This window comes from Ruditapes philippinarum, unplaced genomic scaffold (assembly GCF_026571515.1).
Source record: "Ruditapes philippinarum isolate M1 unplaced genomic scaffold, ASM2657151v2 ctg786_1_1_1_1, whole genome shotgun sequence".
NCBI lineage: Eukaryota > Metazoa > Mollusca > Bivalvia > Venerida > Veneridae > Ruditapes > Ruditapes philippinarum.
In genome coordinates, this window is record NW_026858762.1 from 160,351 (window position 1) to 182,458 (window position 22,108).

Genomic DNA, 22,108 nt, shown 5'->3' on the forward strand with positions numbered 1-22,108 from the left:
AATAACATAATATAGGCAAATTTTCATTTGGTTAAAGCTCTATTACTTGTACTATGATATTTAATATAGGAAATCTCAAGCTTCTTATATTGTTTATTTATGATCAATGTAGCGAGTTAAAATGTTGCAAGTCTATAAAACGAATATTATTCTCCATTGGCCTAGTGGTCAAAGAGGACCTGCTGCGTAAAGCAACAGTAGTCAAAGGAAGATATACATCGGACAAAATGTTAAAAAGCGAAAACGCAACATTGGTGTAAGAATATGCATAGTATTTGTTGAATAATCAAGAAACAGTGTCCACAGAATGTAAATTAATGTTCGTGAAAAATCATTTACAAATTACCAATACATATACTTTTCTTTAATAGGACTTCTATGTATCGGATGCTATTTTTTCCCTTCATCGTTATTGATATATATTAACAAGTTGTTTATTTCTAAATTCGAATTGTTGAAAAAAAATCATTTATAATTTTTGAATTCTATTCTTTTAAATATACCAAGACGTTTATTCAAAACTGTCAACTATAACTCGCATGAAGTTCTGTTTTATTCCTTTATTATTGTAGTATCAGCACACACAATGTTATATTTCAATTATGAAATTCAACACGCTTTTATATGGAAAGATGACAAAAAATAATTTTAAATGTTTGATAGAATACTAGAAATTAACTTATTTTGTGTTTAAGTTCTTTCATTCCGCTTGAACATACATTTACAGTGTAGGCATGCTGTGTTTATTCTATGTTATCAGATGTTTCCGCGTCACTTTCTTTATCACTGTCGATGTCATTATCTTCATACATGAGATCATTACTTTCATATTCCTCATCTTCATCTTCTTCAATTGTATCTACACCATAAGATTGAACGTTGGCATTGTAAGATTTATTTTGATGATAATAATCAAACTCATCTATACCACTTATTTCCTGTGATTTACTGGATGTTAATGTATTGAAAGCTTGTATAGCAATACGGTGTACATTTATTTGTTCACGCTCCTTTTCACTGACAGGTATTCCTCGAAAGAAGTCATCAAGCGTCCGTTCCTCGTCAACTTCATGCTTTTCCCTTTTCAAATTTTTCATTATCATGAAAAATATTCCACATGAATATAATAAAAGGACTGTGACAATATACATGAGAGCACCGAAATCTTTGTTTATTTCAGGTTCCTTGTCAGTCTCAACTAAGTCAACAAACAGCTGAAGTGATGAACTATTTCTATAAAGGCAGCCTCGTAAAATAGTCAACAAAATTGGAAATGATGTTGTTTTATTTGTAACTAATGTATTATTCAATGTATTATTCCTGTCAAACTGGGAACACGAAATTTGCAGTACACGCTGCTTCATTGTGACAGCATCAGCATGTTTTCATTCAAATACTAAAATAAATAAAAGTCTTATGATCTATTATGACTTGAAGTATGCAATTAACATTCCTTTTTACTCTCTCAATGCTTATAAATATCCAGAGTTTTCAGTTCAAATACCCCCAATATCAAACACTAGAAACTCTGTTCAAGAAAATACCTACAGTGCTTATTAATGTACAATAATGTACAATAATCACCGATCCTTTAAAAGTATTAGTTTTAAAAACATTAAATAATAAGATATATTTCCAATGTATTTGGCAAACTTGCCCTTTATAAATTTGCAATTATGTTTTATAAATGTTAAACAAAAACATAAATGATGCTGTAGGTTCCGATAAATCGAAATGATATAAAATAAAAGAATATTACCTGATAAAGTTGTAAGGCCTGAATACAATTTCATGATCTAAATAAAGCACGTATATCCCATGTAGCGCATGTGGAAAACTTGTATGGTTGATTAATCAGTCCATAAAACCTCGTCTCTCACACAATAAAACTTTTCCAATAATATTAATTAGCATGCAGGAGTTGCAGCAAACGCAGCCTGGTACCAATAGATTGATCGCCATTAATGTCCGATATGAATATCCAATCATGTGAAATGATATTATCTTAAAAGTTTCATATTTCATTTTAAGACACACATAAAAAATCTTATTACGTTTTCAAAGAAAAGTGGTTCCTGACACGTTTAGTGGCGAACAGTAACATCTCTTCATCACGATAGGCAACTGTAATATACAATGTCGCGAAGAAAGTATGACCAGTTTCCTGTGTTTTTTTAAATTCAATTTCGCTTGCACTCTTTACTGTCGTCCATGAACAGGCTCAACGAACCGAGTAAACAAAAAAGCTTTACTGGATTTATTTTTTATACATGAGATTGCCTAAAAGAATCATAAATAATTACTTGATAATTAAGTAGTAAGGACACGTTACAAATATCTTATCGCGTGTATGTTTATCTGATTAATGCCATTAAAGAATAGGCGTTGTATAATTAAATCAAGACACTGGTGAACGTAAAAATTTAATATCTGAGATAACATCTGTCAGTGTTTTGATTGACAGTAACATGTTACAACAATAGTCTGTATTGCAATAAAAGAAGTTTACTGCTAAGGTTACCTTTATATATATAAAATCACTAAAATAATAACAGTGAATAATATTTTGATGATACTAACTACTACTATATTTAAATGCAATTGAATAATATATATATCATAAATCAACGGAATTTTAGCAGAAATACTAAACATCGTTTCATTGGTAGTCACGTCAAAGGAATAACTTAAGTACATTCTTTTAATTTTTGAAACATGTATTTATTGTGACGGTAAAAAATATAAGACTGCCATTTTAAAATCCGGAAAAAATTGTGTTAGAATACTTGATTTGTAGTGATTTTAATATTCAATAAAGATATATAATGTTTTTTTTCCATAATAATTATAAATATCTGATAATATAATATCATCTAGTGGTCTTTGATATTTATCATCACATATTCAAATAATCATTTCAAACAGTGAATTATCTTAACATATATAAAACATAGTAAAAATATATAAAATGCAAATACAATAACATGTATGAATAATCTGAAGTAGCATGGTTAATCGTGATATAAAGTAGAGGATCGCGGTAGACAGAGACCACATATGATTGGAATTAATTCTATTAAGTTGTTAGATTAGTGTCTGTAGATTTGTCTGATATATCAAATTACATGTTCCTGTGATAGTTTGGACATTTACAGTTGAAACATCATGATTATATTCTTTATCTGAAACATAAATAGTCCTTTGCGAAAATTGACCCTACACTGAATTGATTTTCAACTATTAAATTTAAAATATGGACGTCATCGGTAACCAGACCTATAAGCTCATTGTTATGAGGCCATCTGGAACAGTTAACATTCATCATAATAATAATGTCTTATCAATATTTTATTACTTCTGGCGTGTGTACGTGATGCTTTTATACTGTTTATTATTGTTATATGCATAAAACTGTCTTTTTATTCATACAAATTATGCAAAAACCCAACAACAAACAATTGTTTACAACGGGAAAAAACACATTTGTATCTTTTCAGCACTGTATGTTTAGAGTTAACGTGCAAGAACATATCAGTTTGAACATAAACATAGATTTCTCTCATCACATTGGCAAGTGTTAAATTAATAAATATTTAACATGTAACTAGAAAAATTAAACGTGAAATCCATTAATGATCAGCAAACAACACGTAACAACATGTATTTTTACGTTGTATTATAGTTTTTATTTTATCATTTTAATGTGTATTTTATTTTTAAAACAATATGCATTTGCATTTGTAGTCACAGTTAGTGACGGATCATCTTAATTTTGAAAAAATGACTGTTGTAGACCTCAAAGTACATTTTATTCTTATTTGACTATAAAATATACTCATTTTTCCTAAATGTATTTATGTATTTTTAAAGCTGTCATTTAAGCCAAATACAATGAAGTATAGACTTTAGAGTGCTCCCAACATTCAAATTGAAACAAAGTGTGAACAAAATAAAAGTTCATTTTAATAAATAAGCCAGACATCAGATAACATTACTGTTAATCGTTTTATAGTATGATTATATTCTAGAAAGTAAAATGTCAGGAGGAATACGTGTGTCACATCATGTTCAGATGATCAATTCCAATCAAAACGAGTAAAGTTGTTAGCTAGATTGAATTCTGTATGAGTGACATATATCTAATTACTTTTCGCAGTGACATTCCGACATTCACCTTACAAATACTCTAGAAATATTTTCAATTCTGATGGGACATGTTGCAAATAAAGTGATAATTGACTCCGGCATATCTTGTTATAAATTGATTTCCGCTAAATCTTTTGCTAAGGGACCTGATTGATATTGTACTAGCCTTCCATATGTGTTCATAATCAGGTCCTTCAGGGAATTTGCACTTTTCCACTGTCAGAGTATACTGGTTAGACGTTGTTCAGTTTGGTTACTTATGGAATACTTCAAAGAGATTGAGAACTAAAACAAAATTTAATGTATTTGGCGAGTCTTTTGTTTTTTTGTATAATTTTAGATTCAATGAACTTTTAGATTATTTTTGGGTGTGGAATGTAAATATTTTTAAAAAATATAAACAAAAATTAAAATTTTTTAAAAAAAAATGGTATAATGATTCTAAGGCGGTTCTTTGTATTTTTGTTTGGGAAGATTTTAAAAAAAATTAGGTTCCCGTTTAAAATTATTATAATAATTTTTTAAAAGGGATAAACCTAAGGCAATTTATTAAGGAAAAATGAAATTTTTCTTAAATTAAAAACTTCTTTTTTTGGGAATTTCCTCTATTGGATTAATAAATTGTCTTGTTTCTGTTCGGCGAAAACCGTCCCCAAGGGGGTTACCGAGGGGTGATATTCCGATCCAAAACCCCAAAAATTTCGAGATATTTTTTCTTGCATATTCTACCATATTCCATTTTATATTAAATTCTTTATCTTTTTCAATGGTAATTAGTATCATTACAACCGTAACTACTTTCTTTCAACAGCGTATGAAGTTACAACTTCATTCATAACGGTAAAATGACGTCATCCTAAGCGTGCCATTGTACAGCACGCGACTCATCTGGCATCCCCCATGCCAGATGAAATTTCCGGCATGGGTAAAACTAACGGAAACGCAAGTCTGACATGCAAGAAATATTTATTTATTTATAATCCTTTCCTTACTGGAACAGAAAGTAAAAAGATTTTGTCACATCTGCGCAGTCTGACCAGGCTTTAGGCTGTTAGCTAAAAACTTTAATTTTTAATATTGATATCCCAAAGCTAATACAAGAGCAATAAATTGAAGTCATCTTATGTGAGCATGAAAGGTGTCTGTGTTCGTTTATCAGTTTTAATAATTTTAAGTGTTCAGTACTTTCTTTATGCGTAGTTACAACTGCTCTCTCTTAATTTAAAATGAAGCTTGCTTACTTTCCTATGGGATTTCGAAGTAGATGCAGTAATTGTTTATCTCGTTTAGGAATAAGACATTTAAGAAAAGAAGTAAATAAACATATGACAGGAGGTAAAGGAAGATGCATGCAGAATTTAGTTAAACCCTAAGATGGATACTAAATTCCGACTATTTCCGAAGACATTCTAAATCATGTTATTCCATTTTAATATCTTTCCTTGACGCAAGAAATGTTTAGTTAACTAGAATTTCACTCAATAAATACACTCTAGTTACAATACGGGCACATGATACATCATCAGGAAAAACTTCATGAATATTTTATTGTGATGTCATAGGATACTAACGACAAAATATTGTAAATAATCTGGTGAAACTCAACACAATGTATATGTTAAAGTATTAACAAAGAAGTATTCATTATTTCCGACACTTTATCCCGTGTTTTTCAATACAAGTAATTTGGACACTCACACTCTGGCATATACACGTTCATTGTCTTTTTCTTCGCAGTGATACCCTGTACATTCAATCAGAGATGTTATGTATTTTGATACCTGCATATCACAGATAAGCTATCAAAAGACAAATAAAAAAGATAGGATGATTATACAGGCTCCAAGTAAGGAATAATTAGAGCCACCAACTAGAAAACAAAAAGGAAAGAACTAAGAGTACCACAAACATAACAATAATGTCGTGCTGAACAATCATCAAAGATCGGTTATAACATCTCATAACATCTATGACATTTACGTTACTCATTCAAGTTTCTGTGATAAGCACCGTATTAACAAATTTGCAATTGTTTCTAAATTCAAAATTCAGAATTTTATGTTAAATATTGAATTCTTCTTAAGGTAGAACACAAACTTTCAAGAAGCGTCTTAAAATTGGCATGCAAAATGTCGACCATATTTCTGATTAGATTCCGTTGATTATATACCAATAGTTTCAGCCATTTTGTGTACACACGACGTCAAAGTTGACCATCAAAGCCAGTTTTTGAGCATGACGACGTTGCGTACCCTTGGCAACTGTTACGGGTATCACAACGCCATGGGCGGACAAAATATCTTAAATTCTACAACATTTGAAATTATTTTTTCCTTTAAAGCTGATATGAAAGTTATGGTTTCTTTGCCGAAAAATAGTTGAAAAGTGGAAACAAATGGTTACGAAATAAATGATTTAATGTATAACATTAGACAAAATGACATTTGAAATGAAAACACATTAACAAGTGGTTAAGATGTCTCTACATCTGGGGTAGTCGGTCCGATCCCTTCTAGAATAAGGACAAGGTCTCCGATACATTTAAAGAACTTATATCACAAATTCTCACTAATATTAAAAGCTTGTAATAACTTACACATTTTTGGGCAATATGTTTCTTAAGATAACCAACCTTCTATTCAGTTCCCATTATCTTATGCATCCGGAGTGCACATAACAGGAATTAGGATATGTTGCCTGCTTTTTGACTGAAAACCTCAGATCCCCTTTAAAAATTTCATTTTATTAAGTTCCGCCCATTATTACACGCATTCTTTTACTTGGAGACCATACACCGCATTTTATGGAATGGCACTACTATGTCACATTGAAGCTTCCATGATAACCGCAATACTAACACATCTGCGGATGTTTCTAAATTACAAATTTCACCATTTTTGTGTTTAAATGTTGAATTCTGTTTAAGCCGGTACCAGGGACGTGAACGGTAACTTGCACTTTCCAGTACCGTCCATGAACAGGCTCAATCAAACCGAGCCTGCAACATATCTCAATTTTGCCATGATGGGCTTTCTTTAAGGATTCTGTTTTCTCTGTTTTATAGTTTGCTTCAGCTGTAGCACCGATATCCTGACAGTATTTAAGTGACTAGAAACCGATTCATCACGGTATATCCGGTACATACGGTACTAGCATCTGTTTTATGTGGCATATGAAACTGTACAATACACGTCGAACACATCTCGTATAGTTAATAAAATAATTGTCATCGTCAGAAAAAGATATCGTCTGGAAAAGAAACAACAATATAACTTATTGAAATTACTGTGAAGCAAACGTTACATGCTATTTGTTGAGTTGATATAAAATAGATGATGAACGTAGCTCATGATCACAAGTTACTAAACGGAATGAACAAATCAACTCCTCTTTCTCCAGCTGGGATGTTTAGAATACATATCCCCTCAATGGATATTATACAGTCGTAGAGAATACTATTACCGTTTGTAACCATTGTCCAATCGTGGTGATACTGGACATGCCTGTTTGAAATAACTTCCAGTAGATCTTCAGTGTCAGGTCTTATTGAAACCTTTCATATCTGTACCAAGGTTATACCAGCTTTTGCTGGTACTGTATCCTCGGCACTACAACGGTATTGAATTTTGATGGTCATCATTCTTGTTGATTTCCGATGACTTCTTGTTGATTTTTTTTTAAAGTACCTGGACCATTTACGTTATTGACACGGTTCTCAATTGCAGAGAGTTTGGCTAACATGTGATGGGAGCGTAATATTTTAAATGACATTTGCAGCATATTTTTACATATTTTCTATGAGGTTTTGACAAAACAACAGAGAATACTTTCACAGGCGTGCCGCTTCAAGATTGGATCAGCATATATTGTACATGTGAAGTGTGTGTGTGCGTGCGTGCGCGTGCGTGTGTGTGTGTGTGTGTTCTCTACCATTTACGGAGATAATTTTGAAAACTGAGTTGAAATTGGTGTCATCTCTTTGACTCTTATGCTTTTCATAATAACTTTATTGATGATTTAAGAACGTAAGTTTTATTATGATCATTTATAAATTACGTCATCAAGTTGTATTTATTTACGCAATTCAGTTTTATTCCCATCATTGAATCTTGTTTCTATATTTATGAGGACATTTTAATTAAAATTCATCCAATGCATATAAACACGACATCCATATCAAAAACATGTAACAAGTATTTCTCCTAACAATCAAAAACACAACTAATGATCATTTGTACCTCTGGAGGCTTCTTCACAATCAAACGCTAATGGAACTAAGATGTTGCTTGTGTTCTGTGTTTAGATTTAGCAGAAGAAAAAGATGAAGCTTTAAGTAGAACCAGTTATTTAAACACAATTTCGTCAATAGTAACTTCATAAAACTTTCTACTTGGGCATTAACAGAGACAACAAACGCAGTAATAAGTATATTGTACTGCGCGTTAGGCACATATTCGCCGCTATTTGTGACAGTTATTTTCATTAGTTATAGGCCAATCAAATATGCCGTTTCGACGTTTAGGTCATACAAGTATGTAAATAGAAAAGGATCTAATACGCTAATTAAAGACGGCTTGCGAATTTCTGAACGGAGTTTAAAACAGAGGCCAAAAGCGAAAATGTTAAACCTGGGACTTTCTTATCAAATGCAATTAGCAGTGAATTTAACATCAATATTTCTATCCAATAGGACCTGACAACGTTTCCGGAAATCGACATCTTACAAACAATAGTACTTAAAATTTAACACATATGTTACAAGCAAAGGGATGGCTTTATTTTAATGTCTTTAAAAACTAACAAATTTCAAAGGAAATATATAAATAACCTGAATGTAGCTGTAAAAAATAAGATATTTTTACAAAAGTTAATAGACTCTTAGTACAATAAATGAATCCCTCCCCTTTGAAACTTAAGATTAAGATGCTCAAGAAAAATGAAATAAATAAAAAAAAGAGTGGTAGAAATTTTAATAAATACAAAATTGTGCACGAAATACGTCCACCTAACGAGACTTTCCTTTATTTTGTAATCATTTAATCTAAATATAGCTATTCATTAAGTGAAAAAAATTAACAAAAACATCAACAATTATTGTCCTTGTATTTATTTTATTGTGCACACGTGCGCTACAAGTCTTACTTTCGGGATAATATTTTACAAAAGGGAATAGACTGTTGAAGCAAAGGTAATGCCAAAATAACAGGAAAATACAAAAGGAAATAGGCGGACATAGAAAACTAAATATCAAATGATAAAGTCATATAAAAGAAAATAGACTGATATAACAAACTTAATTTAACAATGGTAATATAATGCAAAAGAAATAGACTAACATAGAAAACTTAATGCCAGCATGATGAAATAATAGAAAAGAAATAATCTAGCATAGTAATGATAAAATGATACAAATAGAAAACGACTGACGCAGCAAACTTAATGCCAAAATGATAAATTTCAATAGAAGAATATCGGCAAATGTTTCCTTATGATCTATGTAGCAAGTAAAAATGATGCAAGTCTAACAAAGGACTATCATTTTTCCATTGGCCTAGTAGTTAAAGAGGACATGCTGCTTAAAGCCACAGTAATCAACCGAAGACATGCATCGGACAAAAGGTTAAATAGCGAAAACGCAACATTGGAGTAAGAAAAGCATATAATTTGTTGAATAATCAAGAAATGTCCACAGAATGTAAAAGAAGTTCAATATTTCGAGAAAAATATCATTGATAAATTACCAATACATGTTAATTGCTTCTATGTATCAAATGCTATTTTTCCCCCATCGTTGTTAATATATATTAACAAGTTGTTTATTTCTAAATTCCAATTGTTGAAAAAAAGTTTGTCTTTGATAATGTTTCAATTCTATACTTTTAAATATACCAAGAAGTTTATTCATAACTTTTTATCTTTTTATCATATCCTATGGAATAATACTCACACGAAGGTTATGCTTAATACCTATTATATCGTAGTATCAGCAGATACCATGCTGTATTTCAATTAGAAAATATACTAGAAATTATGTAGTGTTAAACAAAGTCTGTGTTGATGTTCTTCCATTGCACTTGTTTATACATTTACAGTGTAGACATAATATGTTTATTCTATGTTATCAGATGTTTCCGCGTCACTTTCTTTATCACTGTCGATGTCATTATCTTCATACATGAAATCATTACTTTCATATTCCTCATCTTCATCTTCTTCAATTGTATCTACACCATAAGATTGAACGTTAGCATTGTAAGATTTATTTTGGTGATAATAATCAAACTCATCTATTCCACTTATTTCCTGTGATTTACTGGATGTTAATGTATTGAAAGCTTGTATAGCAATACGGTGTACATTTATTTGTTCACGCTCCTTTTCACTGACAGGTATTCCTCGAAAGAAGTCATCAAGCGTCCTCTCCTCATCCACCTCATGCTTTTCTCTTTTCAAATTTTTCATTATCATGAAAAATATTCCACATGAATATAATAGAAGAACTGTGACAATATACATGAGAGCACCGAAATCTTTGTTTATTTCAGGTTCCTTGTCAGTCTCAACTAAGTCAACAAACAGCTGAAGTGATGAACTATTTCTATAAAGGCAGCCTCGTAAAATAGTCAACAAAAGTGGAAATGATGTCGTTTTATTTGTAACTAATGTATTATTCCTGTCAAATTGGGAACACGAAATGTGCAATACACGCTGCTTCATTGTGACAGCATCAGCATGTTTTCATTCAAATACTAAAATAAATAAAAGTCTTATGATCTATTATGACTTAAAATATGCAATTAACATTCCGTTTTCTTCTCTCCATGCTTATAAATATCCAGAGAAATAAGTTCAAATACTCCCAATATCAAACACTATAAACTCATTACTGTTCAAGAAATACCTACAGTGCTTATTTATGTACAACAATCACCGATCCTTTAAAAGTATTAGTTTTAAAAACATTAATAATAAAATATTTTTACAATTTATAAATTTGCAATTAGGTTTTGTAATTGATGTTGTAGGTTCAGATAAATCGAAATGATATAAAATAAAAGCATATTACCTGATAATGTTGTAAGACCTGAATACAATTTCATGATCTAAATAAAGCACGTATATCCCATGTAGCGCATGTGGAAAACTTGTATGGTTGATTAATCAGTCCATAAAACCTCGTCTCTCACACAATAAAATTTTCCAATAATATTAATTAGCATGCAGAAGTTGCAGCAAACGCAGCCTGGTACCAATAGATTGATCGCCATTAATGTCCGATACCAACATCCAATCCTGAGAAATAATTTTATCTTAAAAGTAATATATTTCACTTTAAGACACATATAAAAAAACTTATTACGCTTTCAAAGGAAAGTGGTTCCTGACACGGTGAGTGGCGGACAGTAACATCTCTTCATCACGATAGGCAATGACGCGAAGAATGTATGACCAGTTCCCTGTTTATTTTTGAAATCCGCTTGCAATCTCTACTGTCGTCCGTGTACAGGCTCTATCAATCGAGTAAACAAAAAGCTTTACAAAAATATTTTTTTATACATGAGATAGCGTAAGAGAATCATAAATAATTACTTGACAATTAAGTAGTAAGGACACGTTACAAATATCTTATCGCGTGTATGTTTATCTGATTAATGCCATTAAAGAATAGGCGTTGTATAATTAAATCAAGACACTGGTGAACGTAAAAGTTTAATATCAGAGATAACATCTGTCAGTGTTTTGAAAGAGAGTAACATGTCACAACAATAGTCTGTATTGCAATAAAAGAAGTTCACAGCTAAGATAACCAGCATTATGAAATCAAATTAATGTACATTACTTAAATAGAATATAAACAGTGTTCATTACATGAATTTTAATACATCTCTGAAATCATAGCAGTGAATTATATTTTGATGATACATTATTACTATGTATGATTGCAGGTAAAAAAGTATATATCGCTAATCAACAGAATTTTAGCAGAAATACCAACCATCGTAACATACGTAGTCACGTCAAAGCAATAACTTAAGTACAATGTACATTCTTTTAATTTTTGAAAAATGTATTTTTCACGGGAAAAAATAAGATATGTGTTAGAATGCCTGATTAGTAGTTATTTTTATATTAAATTTTCTAAATTAAACACGGCTTATTGTATGTTTATGACTAGTAGATATCATCACTTGCTTAAAGAATAAAAGAAAAAGAAAACTTCTCAAGTAGGCCTAAAGTACACTTTAAACTTAAAAGGTAAGGATAGTTCAGTTACTGTTTACTCTTGGTTTATTTTTGTTGTAGTTAGATTTAGTTGACAATTTCAGATCATCACAGTATTTTTGTTTCCTACGCCTCGGGTAACAGTATTTTCCTCGGGATGATATTTTTACTGTTACCCACAAACCCATGTCTTATTGATATAATATCATCTAGTGGTCTTTAATGTTTATCATCACATATTCAAACAATCATTTCAAACAGTGTATTATTTTATCATATTTAATACACAGTAAAAGAATATATAAAATGCAAATACAATCACATGTACGTAATAACCTGAAGTAACGTAGTTAATCGGTTTATCGTGATATAAAGTAGAGGATCGCATAGACAGAGACCACATATGATTGGAATCAATAATATTCTATTCTATTAATTCTGTAGATTTGTCTGATATATCAAATTACACGTTCCTGTGATATTTGGACATTTACAGTTGAAACATCCTGGTTAAAATCTCTATATGAAACGTTAATGGTCCTTTGCGAAGATTAAACCTATACTGATTTTCAGCTATTAAATTTAAAATATGGACGTCATCGGTAACCAGTAATATATGCTCATTGTTATGAGGCCATCTGGAACAGTTAATTCATCATAATAATAATGTCTTATCAATATTTTATTGCTTCTGGCGTGTGTACATGATGCTTTTTTATACTGTTGATTATTGTTATGCATGTAATTATCTTTTATTCATACAAATTATGCAAAAATCCAACAACAAACAATTGTTTACAACGGTAAAAACACATTTGTATCTCTTGAGCTCTGTGTGTTAAGAGCTATCGTGCTTTAACATAAACTTTAACATAAACATAGATTTCTCTCATCACATTAGCAAATGTTACATTAATAGTTACTTAAAGATCCTGTAACACAAATTTGTTATGGTTTTATATCATAAATATGATGCTCAAATTAAAATTTATCAATATTGTAAGTTCCCATTAGCATTATTTATAAATATATTACCGAATTTAACATTTCATGTAAATAAAGGGAGGCAATTAGAAATTTATTTTCTATAAAGTCTAAGTCAAATTTGTCAATAAGAAATTAATGAATATATTTTAATGATTACATATAATGTGCCCAAATATTTGCAGTATATATTTTACATATTCTTCGATGTTTATAAATTGTTTTATAAGCATAATTATATACATATATAACATTTCATTTAAGTGTGATATACAACCTCAATTACAACATACAGCATCTTTAACATTTACACATGTAACTAGAAAAATGAAACGTGCAATCCATTTATGATCAGCAAACAACACGATGTATTTTTACGTTGTATTATAGTTTTTATTTTATCATTTTAATTTGTATTTTATTTTTAAAACAATATACATTTGCATTTGTAGTCACAGTTAGTGACGGATCATCTTAATTTTGAAAAAAATGACTGTTGTAGACCTCAAAGTACTTTTATATTCTTATTTGACTATGCAATATACTCATTTTTCCTAAATGTATTTTAAAAGCTTTCCTTTAAGGCAAATAAAATGAAGTATAGACTTTAGAACGCTCCCCACATTCAAATTGAAACAAAGTGTGAACAAAATAAAAGTTCATTTTAATAAATAAGCCAGACATCAGATAACATTACTGTTAATCGTTTTATTGTATGATTATATTCTAGAAAGTTAAATGTCAGGAGGAATACGTTTGTCACATCATGTTCAGATGATCAATTCCAATCAAAACGAGTAAAGTTGTTAGCTAGATTGAATTCTGTATGAGTGACATATATCTAATTACCTTTCGCAGTGACATACCGACATTCACCTTTCAAATACTCCGAAAATATTTTCAATTCTGATGGGACATGTAAAGTGATAATTGACACCGGCATATCTTGTTATATATTGTTTTCCGCTAAATCTTTTGCTAAGGGACCTAAATGATATTGTACTAGCCTTCCATTTTGTGTTCTTTTTTTTGGTTAGAATTTTAATTTCATGGAAATATAGGTTAAAATTTTGGGCTTTTAAACAAAAGGGGTAATATTTTTAAAGTTAAATTAAACCAAAAGATTTTAAAATATTTTCAATTTTAATAGAAAATTTGGGTAGCGGAAAAAACTTAAAAGATTAACCAAGAGCAAGAAGTTACTTTGTAATTTTGTCCTGCAAGCATATCATAAAAAAGTTAGGATAATCTTTATCACGTTCCAAAACTTCTTCATATAGATTAAAGGTAGAAACCAGTAGAGGGCATTAGGGCATTAACCTGAAGCAATTCCATATAATGAAAGAAAATCTAATATTTTCTCTAAATTAAAAGATGCATTTAATGTATTATTGGAATAACCCATGTACAATGATTTGAGAAAACAGCTTTTAGATGAATATTTTTGGAAAAGTCCAAATATACCAAAATTTATTGAATTGTTAACATGACAACATGCATTACGTCATTAATTCCAAAAACCCCTTTTTTCATTTTCCTCTATCAGGATATATTTTTTTAATTTATTATCCTTTCCCTACACGAACAGAAAGAAAGTTTTTGTCACACCTGTGCAGTCTGGCCAGGCTTTAGACAGTTAGATAAAAAAAATAATTAATTTTTAAAATTGATATCCCAAAGCTAATACAACAGCAAGAAATTGAAGTCATCTAATGTGAGCATGAAAGGTGTCTGTGTTTGTTTATCAGTTTTGATAATTTTATGTGTTTAGTACTTCTATGCGTAGTTACAACTGCTCTCTCCCTCTCTCTCTCTCTCTTAATTTAAAATGTAGTTTGCTTACTTTCCTATGGGATTTCGAAGTAGATGCAGTAATTGTTTATCTCGCAACTCGTTTAGTTTAGGAATATGACAATGGTAAGAAAAGAAGTAAAGAAACATATGACAAGAGGTAAAGAAAGATGCATGTATAATTTACTTAAACCCTAAGATGGATACTAAATTCCGACTATGTTCCGAAGACAATCTAAATCATGCAATTCAATTTTGATATCTATACTTGACGCAAGAAATGTTTAGTTAACTTAAATTTCACTCAATAAATACACTCTAGTTACAATACGGACACTGATACATCATTTAGGAAAAAAATTCTAATATTTTTTGTTGTATGGATTAGACCAAATATTAAAAAAAATTTGGTGAAATTCAACACAATCTATATGAGTATGTTTAAATTTATATGTTTAAAGATCATATTTCCACCCTTAAACCTCTTTTTCAACAAAAAATTTGACACCACACTCAACATATACAGTTCATCTCAGCTGTACCCTTTTAATTCATCAGAATGTTTTTTCTGATCTTTTATTATTGTTCAGCACACATTTTTTTTTGTTTTGAGTTCGTTTTTAGTTGCATGTTCTAATTTTTCCTTATGGGGCCTGATAATCATCCATCTTTTTCAAAAACCTACCTTTTATATGCAGGTTACACCTCTGAATCCAGTTCGCTTTCCATTTTATTTTGTTTCGCCTATTGTTTTCCTGTATAAGGTACACACATTCATTTACTTTTTTCGTGATATGTCATTAATGTGACTCATTAAAGTTTTTGTGATAAGCACCGTATGAACAAATCTGCACACGTTTCTTAATTCAAAATTCAACATTTTATGTTAAAAGTTGGACTCTTCTTATAGTTATTATTGCTGCCAAGTTGAATTGAACTATTATTTCCAAAGATTGACTATTATAATGGTAATTGACCAATAATTCGTCACCTTAGTTCAGTAACGGGTTAACTCCTATTTAATTATGTAAGGAGTTAACCTGTTACTGCACTAAGGTGACGTATTGATAACGAAAACGTATATGACCATGATACAGTACAAAAACTACTTAAATTATAAAAAGGATGCCCAACCCATTTTTTAAGATTGAGCGTTATCGATACATTTTGCGCGATATTTATAGAAAAAAGAAAAATATTCACCACAGGCTCGTACATATATATGGAACTAGATGAATGATACATGTTTTGTCCGTTGAATCTAAGTTTTTTGGCAATATTTATCAAGCTGTAATTTTAAACCATTGTAATGTTTTATTTGGTAAATATTGACTTTAATAATAAACACACCCGTTAACTGGTTGTAAGTATATCCGTTGGTTGTGGGTAGAAAAGTTGTTAGCTTTGTAACTTTTTTATCCTGCAATCGACTGCTGCTTAATATATCATAGAAAATTATGTCTATAAATAGAAACAAAAAAATATCCTGATAATCCGGTTTAAAACTGGCATTTATATAGTAATTTCTACCTGTCCTACTCGGAGTGATAATAGGTGTGTTTATATCTGTGTCAATTAAAACATAACAACGGTTAATTCACAATAATCTCGTGGAAAAACTGCATATTTTACTTGTATGCAAATTTTATAACTGTTAACAATAATTATGTTGATGTTTTTACACCCGTTTTGTGTGGGACAGTCCCGTTAAGCAGGTGCTAGGGGCATGAACGTTAGCTTGCATTTTTCACTACCGATCATGAAGAGGCTCAATAAAGCGTTCAACATTGTCAATAAGTAATAGTTACCGTACGAGGAAAAGGTCTGCATAGTATTTACAGACACGGGTGGCGATTTGAAGACCGAGAGAGCGTAGCGATCGAGGTTTTTAAAAGGCCACCGGGTCTGTAAATACTATGCAGACCTATTCCGAGTGCGGTAACTATCTTACCTACATGCTCTTTTGTTTTTCTATCCGTACATCGGTTTTTAACTCAGTATTTATTAATATTACTCACAAGAAACATATTATTTGTGTACTTTATCATGTTTAAGACAGCATTCCAAAGCAATTCAAAGATATCAACTGCTACGCTCCTGTAATTCATTCGTTACACATCAGGTTGCTAACAAAAGTGACCACTCCCCACCCAGTCCAGTGACAGTAAATACGTCAGATAAGACTATGGAGCCAGCTCATTTGGAAATTATGACTTGTTTAAAAAATATTGAAAGCAGATTATCAGCAGTAGAAACACGTCTAAAGTCTTTGGATTCACTAGAAAATAAGGTGGATAAATTTGACCAGGAAATGAAGAAACTTTGGACATATATTCACGATAATCAAAATAGGACGGATGAGCGATTGCGTAAGGTGGAGGACATGACAGAAAGTGCGAACTTTAACCTTGGGCTTATGAACGATAAGGTCGTTACGCTAGAAAAAGAGAGAGAAGGTATTCGGGACGATTTGGCCTACTTGCAGTCGCAATCTATGCGTAATAACCTGGTATTTGGCAATATATTTGAGGCCCCGTCAGAGACACCTGCGGAGACTGAGGATATACTTCGGGGATTTATGGAAAAGGAATTGGAGATTGCGAAGGATATAGTGGAAAGTTTTCAGTTTGAGAGAGTTCATCGTATGGGAGCAAAGTCAGGGGACATGAAGAGAAATATCGTTGCGAAGTTTACGTTGTTTAAGGAACGGGAATTTGTACGGAAACAATGGAAACACCTCCAAGGTACGAACTTTTTTATGCACGAGCAATTTCCGAAGGAAGTTAACGATAAAAGAAGGTTGTTGCTGCCAAAACTGAAGGAAGCAAAAAGGGCTGGTAAGAGGGCATGGCTGTCCTATGACACGCTATATGTAGACGGGAAGCGGGTAGCGGTAGGTGCAGATTCCTAGGGATTCGACGAAGGTGAGCTTAAGCTAATTTCATGGAACATTAATGGGCTTACGAGTGTAAAGAAGCAGTCACCAGACTTTGTTAATTTAGTTTCAGGCAATGACATTGTATTTTTATACGAGTCGTGGACAAACAAGGATAGTGATGTGGAACTTTCAGGCTACACTGCACATAACTTTTATAGAAAATGTCAAAATCGCAATGCAAGACGGTGTAGCGGGGGCGTCGTAGTGTATTACAAGAATCATTTGGCACCGGGAATCGAAATCGTCAGGACTCATTTTGACACTTTAGTCTGGATAAAACTAGATCATAGATATTTTCATTTTGAAAAAGATGTATATGTTTGTGGAGTTTATATATGGTGTGAAGATTCGCCAATGTATAATATTGCTAATGTTGATTTATTTGATATTTTACAAAATGATATACACGATTTTGAAGATTTAGGGCATTTATATTTAGCAGGTGATTGGAATAGTAGAGTGGGTAAAAAAAATGACTTTATAACTTGTGATACTTATATTAGTAATATTGATGATGATGATTATGTTCCCGACACGTACCTATTCCGGGCCTCACATGATAATATATGTAACAGTTTTGGAACTAAATTGCTTGATCTTTGTCGGTCTAGCGGTTTCCGTATTTGTAACGGTAGAATTGGCCATGATTTTAACTGTGGTATGTACACATTTGCTAACAAAAACGGTGCGTCCGTGATTGACCTATTGTTGGCGAGAGATAAAGACTTTCCCCTATTGTGTGATTTTTGTATAGACTCATTCAATGAATATAGCGATCATGCACCTGTTTTGTTTACATTGAGATGTAATTTTTATGTTGATGTCTCTGAGGTAAAAAATGAGGTCAGGTACAAATGGAAAGAGAATCTTAAACATACTTTTCGAGCAGGAGTTATATCTAAATTACCTGAGTTAAATCGATTGACACATGATATTAACATCACAAGCAGAGATTCAGTGAACGATATTTTGAGCAAATTTACAAATATTGTTAGAGATGTAGCGGACCCATTGTTCTCGAAGTCATGTAATTTTAACAATAAGTCATCGTATTTTACTGATAAACCGATAGTTAATCATGCAGAGTGGTTCGATTATGATTGTATACTTGCTAGAAGGATATACCTAGAAGCGTTAAGTGTTTTTAATAGGCTTAAATCTAGTTATAGTAGAGAACAATTCTGTGTTTTCAAAAAAGATTATAAAGAGTTATGTAATAAAAAACGTAAGTCGGCTGAAAATAAAAAGTTGATAGAAATCGGCAAATTAAAAAATGCACAGCCTAAACAATTTTGGAAATATTCTAAACGTAATAACAAAAATAAACATAACATTTCTACGGACGATTTCAAACGTTATTTTTCGGAGTTGGCCAATGATATTACGCAATGCACAAACCCGGAAGCTGAAGAGTTTTGTAGCGGATATGACTTTAATAGTTCAAATGCCGATTTCGATCAATTAAATCAGCGCATTACTGTTGCAGAAATTTTAGAATGTGTAAAATGTTTAAAAAGAGAAAAGGCTATGGGTAGTGATTATATTATGAATGAATACATTATAGAAAGCATTGATATTTTATCTTCACATGTTTGTGATATTTTTAATGCCATCTTTAGATTCTGGTTATTTTCCGGAAAAATGGACTGAAGGAGTTATCGTCCCTTTACATAAAAAGGGCGACATTAATGACGTGAATAACTACAGAGGTATTACGCTCGTTAGTTGTTTTTCGAAATTATTCACCACTATTTTGAATAAAAGAATTGTAACATTTTGTGAACAAAATAATACTATATCAGATGCACAATTTGGTTTTAGGAAAGGCCGATCTACGACTAATGCTTTATTTATATTACTTAATGTTGTACAACAGTATTTAAATGAAAATAAGAGATTATATTGCGTATTTGTTGATATGAAAAAATGTTTTGATACTACAATGTATATACAGAAGTGCACTATGGTTAAAGCTCTATAATAATGGAATTCAGGGTAAATTGTTAAGAATAGTGAGGGACATGTATCAAAAGGTTAAGTCATGTGTTAGAAATTGTAATAACTATTCGGAATATTTTGAGTACGCTGTAGGATTGAAACAAGGGGAGATAATGTCACCGATTTTGTTCTCACTTTTCGTAGAAGATTTAGAGCTTTTTTTGCAAGATGATGTAGATTCTGGTTTAGTCATTGATGATATTGTATTAATTTTGTTATTATTTGCAGATGATATGGTAATTTTAGGAAAGTCAAAGGAGGAATTGCAGAAAAATTTAAACCTATTGTATGATTATTGTAGTAAATGGGGATTAGAAGTTAATACTGAAAAAACTAAAATTATGGTATTTAGAAAAAGAGGGGGTTTATTGTTAAATGAACATTGGACATATAATGGGAAAGAATTAGAGGGTAGTGAACGATTTTAATTATTTAGGAACTGTTTTTCATTATACTGGAAATTTTACGATAAATCAGGAATATCTCACTGGAAAGGCTCTTAAGGCATTGAATTTATTAATGATTAATTGTAAAAAGATTAAGTTAAGGCCTAAAGTTTTATGTCAATTATTCGATGCATTTGTTGGTTCGATATTAAACTACGCAGCAGAAATTTGGGGTTATACAAAGTCAAAAGTTATTGAACGAATCCATCTGAAATTTTGCAAACATTTATTAAAGGTTAGAAATAGTACTTGTTCTGTTGGTGTGTACGGTGAATTGGGCAGATACCCATTGTATATTAAGCGTTATGTAGCCATGATAAAATATTGGTTAAGATTAATAAATAGTGACAATATTATATTAAATCGTGTTTATGTAATGTCATTGGAACATTGTAACAAAGGTTTTAAAAACTGGGTGAGCAATGTTAAAGCTCTATTATGTGACTTCGGATTTACATATGTTTGGGACAATCCATGCTCTATTGATAAAAATTTTGTATATATATTTAAGGAGAGAGTGATAGATTGTTTTTTACAAGGATGAAATGTAAATAAGGAAAGTAGCGAAGTGTTAGATTTGTATAAAAACTTTAAAAATGTTTTTGGATACGAAGCATATTTAGATATTTTACCTAGTTCATTAAGATGTTACAGCACTAGATTAAGAATTTCAGCGCATGCTCTAAGAATTCAAACTGGAAGGTTTGCCAGAAATAGAATACCTAGAAACGAAAGATATTGTCAATGTTGCCATTCACTAGATTTAGAAGATGAATACCACTTTGTTATTATATGCCCTATCTATTCAGATTTACGTAAAAAATTTATAGCAAAATATTATTATATCAAACCAAGTGTATATAAGTTTTTAGAATTGTTACAAACAGAAAATAAGACTGCTCTTTATAAATTAGGGTTATACTGTAAAAACGCAATGTCTATAAGAAATTCGATTATTAATATTATCAATTAGTGTAAAATTGTCTTGAAATATTGAACGTGCTCTATTTATTATGTGCCGGTTAGTGTTTATATGGTTGCTTTGGTCAACCAGACTGTGTTAGTTTGTATATATGTATGTTTATAGTTTGATGTTGTAAATAAGATGTTATTTATTATAAGCTTAATAGTGTTTATATGGATGTTTCTGGTCAACCGTACAGTTCTAATTTAATAGATGATGAGTTATATTTAGTTATGCAAATATATTATAAGTAAGTCAAACATTGTTGAAAAGATAGCAAACTTTATATGGATGTTTCTGGTCAACCGTACAGTTCTAATTAAATAGATTATTAGTTATATGTCTTATGACTGTGCACAGTTAAGAAATGTATTAAGTAGATTATTTTGTCTTATGACCCAAGTTAGTCGTAAGGCTTTTTTTTAAATTACAAGTTTGCAATCGAAATATTTTTTGGAATAGCCAATTGTTAACCTTCCCTTTCGTTTCGTTTAAGGTTAACTGTAGTTTTGGAGTACTATTCCCCTACAAAATAGTATATAGTGTGATACTATAGTTGGTTATTCACTTGTATCGGATGTTGATTACGTATATATAGATAACTTTATTGCAAGTGGC

The 22,108-nt window shown here is 31.0% G+C and overlaps 2 protein-coding genes across 2 annotated transcripts; both read right to left on the reverse strand.

Moving 5' to 3' along the window:
* Nucleotides 1-682: 682 nt before the first annotated feature.
* On the reverse strand, nt 683-2,217 carry LOC132754181 (uncharacterized). The gene is made up of 2 exons (XM_060744775.1): nt 1,760-2,217; nt 683-1,396 (listed from the first exon to the last, which is right to left on the reverse strand). Exon 2 carries the CDS (start codon nt 1,362-1,364, stop codon nt 744-746), a length of 621 nt encoding a protein of 206 aa, XP_060600758.1. The 5' UTR covers nt 1,365-1,396; nt 1,760-2,217; the 3' UTR covers nt 683-743.
* A 7,688-nt stretch (nt 2,218-9,905) lies between these two features.
* Nucleotides 9,906-11,628, reverse strand: LOC132754182 (uncharacterized). The gene is made up of 2 exons (XM_060744776.1): nt 11,213-11,628; nt 9,906-10,895 (listed from the first exon to the last, which is right to left on the reverse strand). The coding sequence occupies exon 2, from the start codon at nt 10,861-10,863 to the stop codon at nt 10,255-10,257; it is 609 nt and encodes a 202-aa protein (XP_060600759.1). The 5' UTR covers nt 10,864-10,895; nt 11,213-11,628; the 3' UTR covers nt 9,906-10,254.
* Between the last annotated feature and the right edge of the window lie 10,480 nt (nt 11,629-22,108).

Excerpts from the sequence above, each read along its gene's own strand:
- LOC132754181 (XM_060744775.1), bottom strand. The coding sequence starts at position 1,364 with ATGAAGCAGCGTGTACTGCAAATTTCGTGTTCCCAGTTTGACAGGAAT.
- LOC132754182 (XM_060744776.1), bottom strand. The coding sequence starts at position 10,863 with ATGAAGCAGCGTGTATTGCACATTTCGTGTTCCCAATTTGACAGGAAT.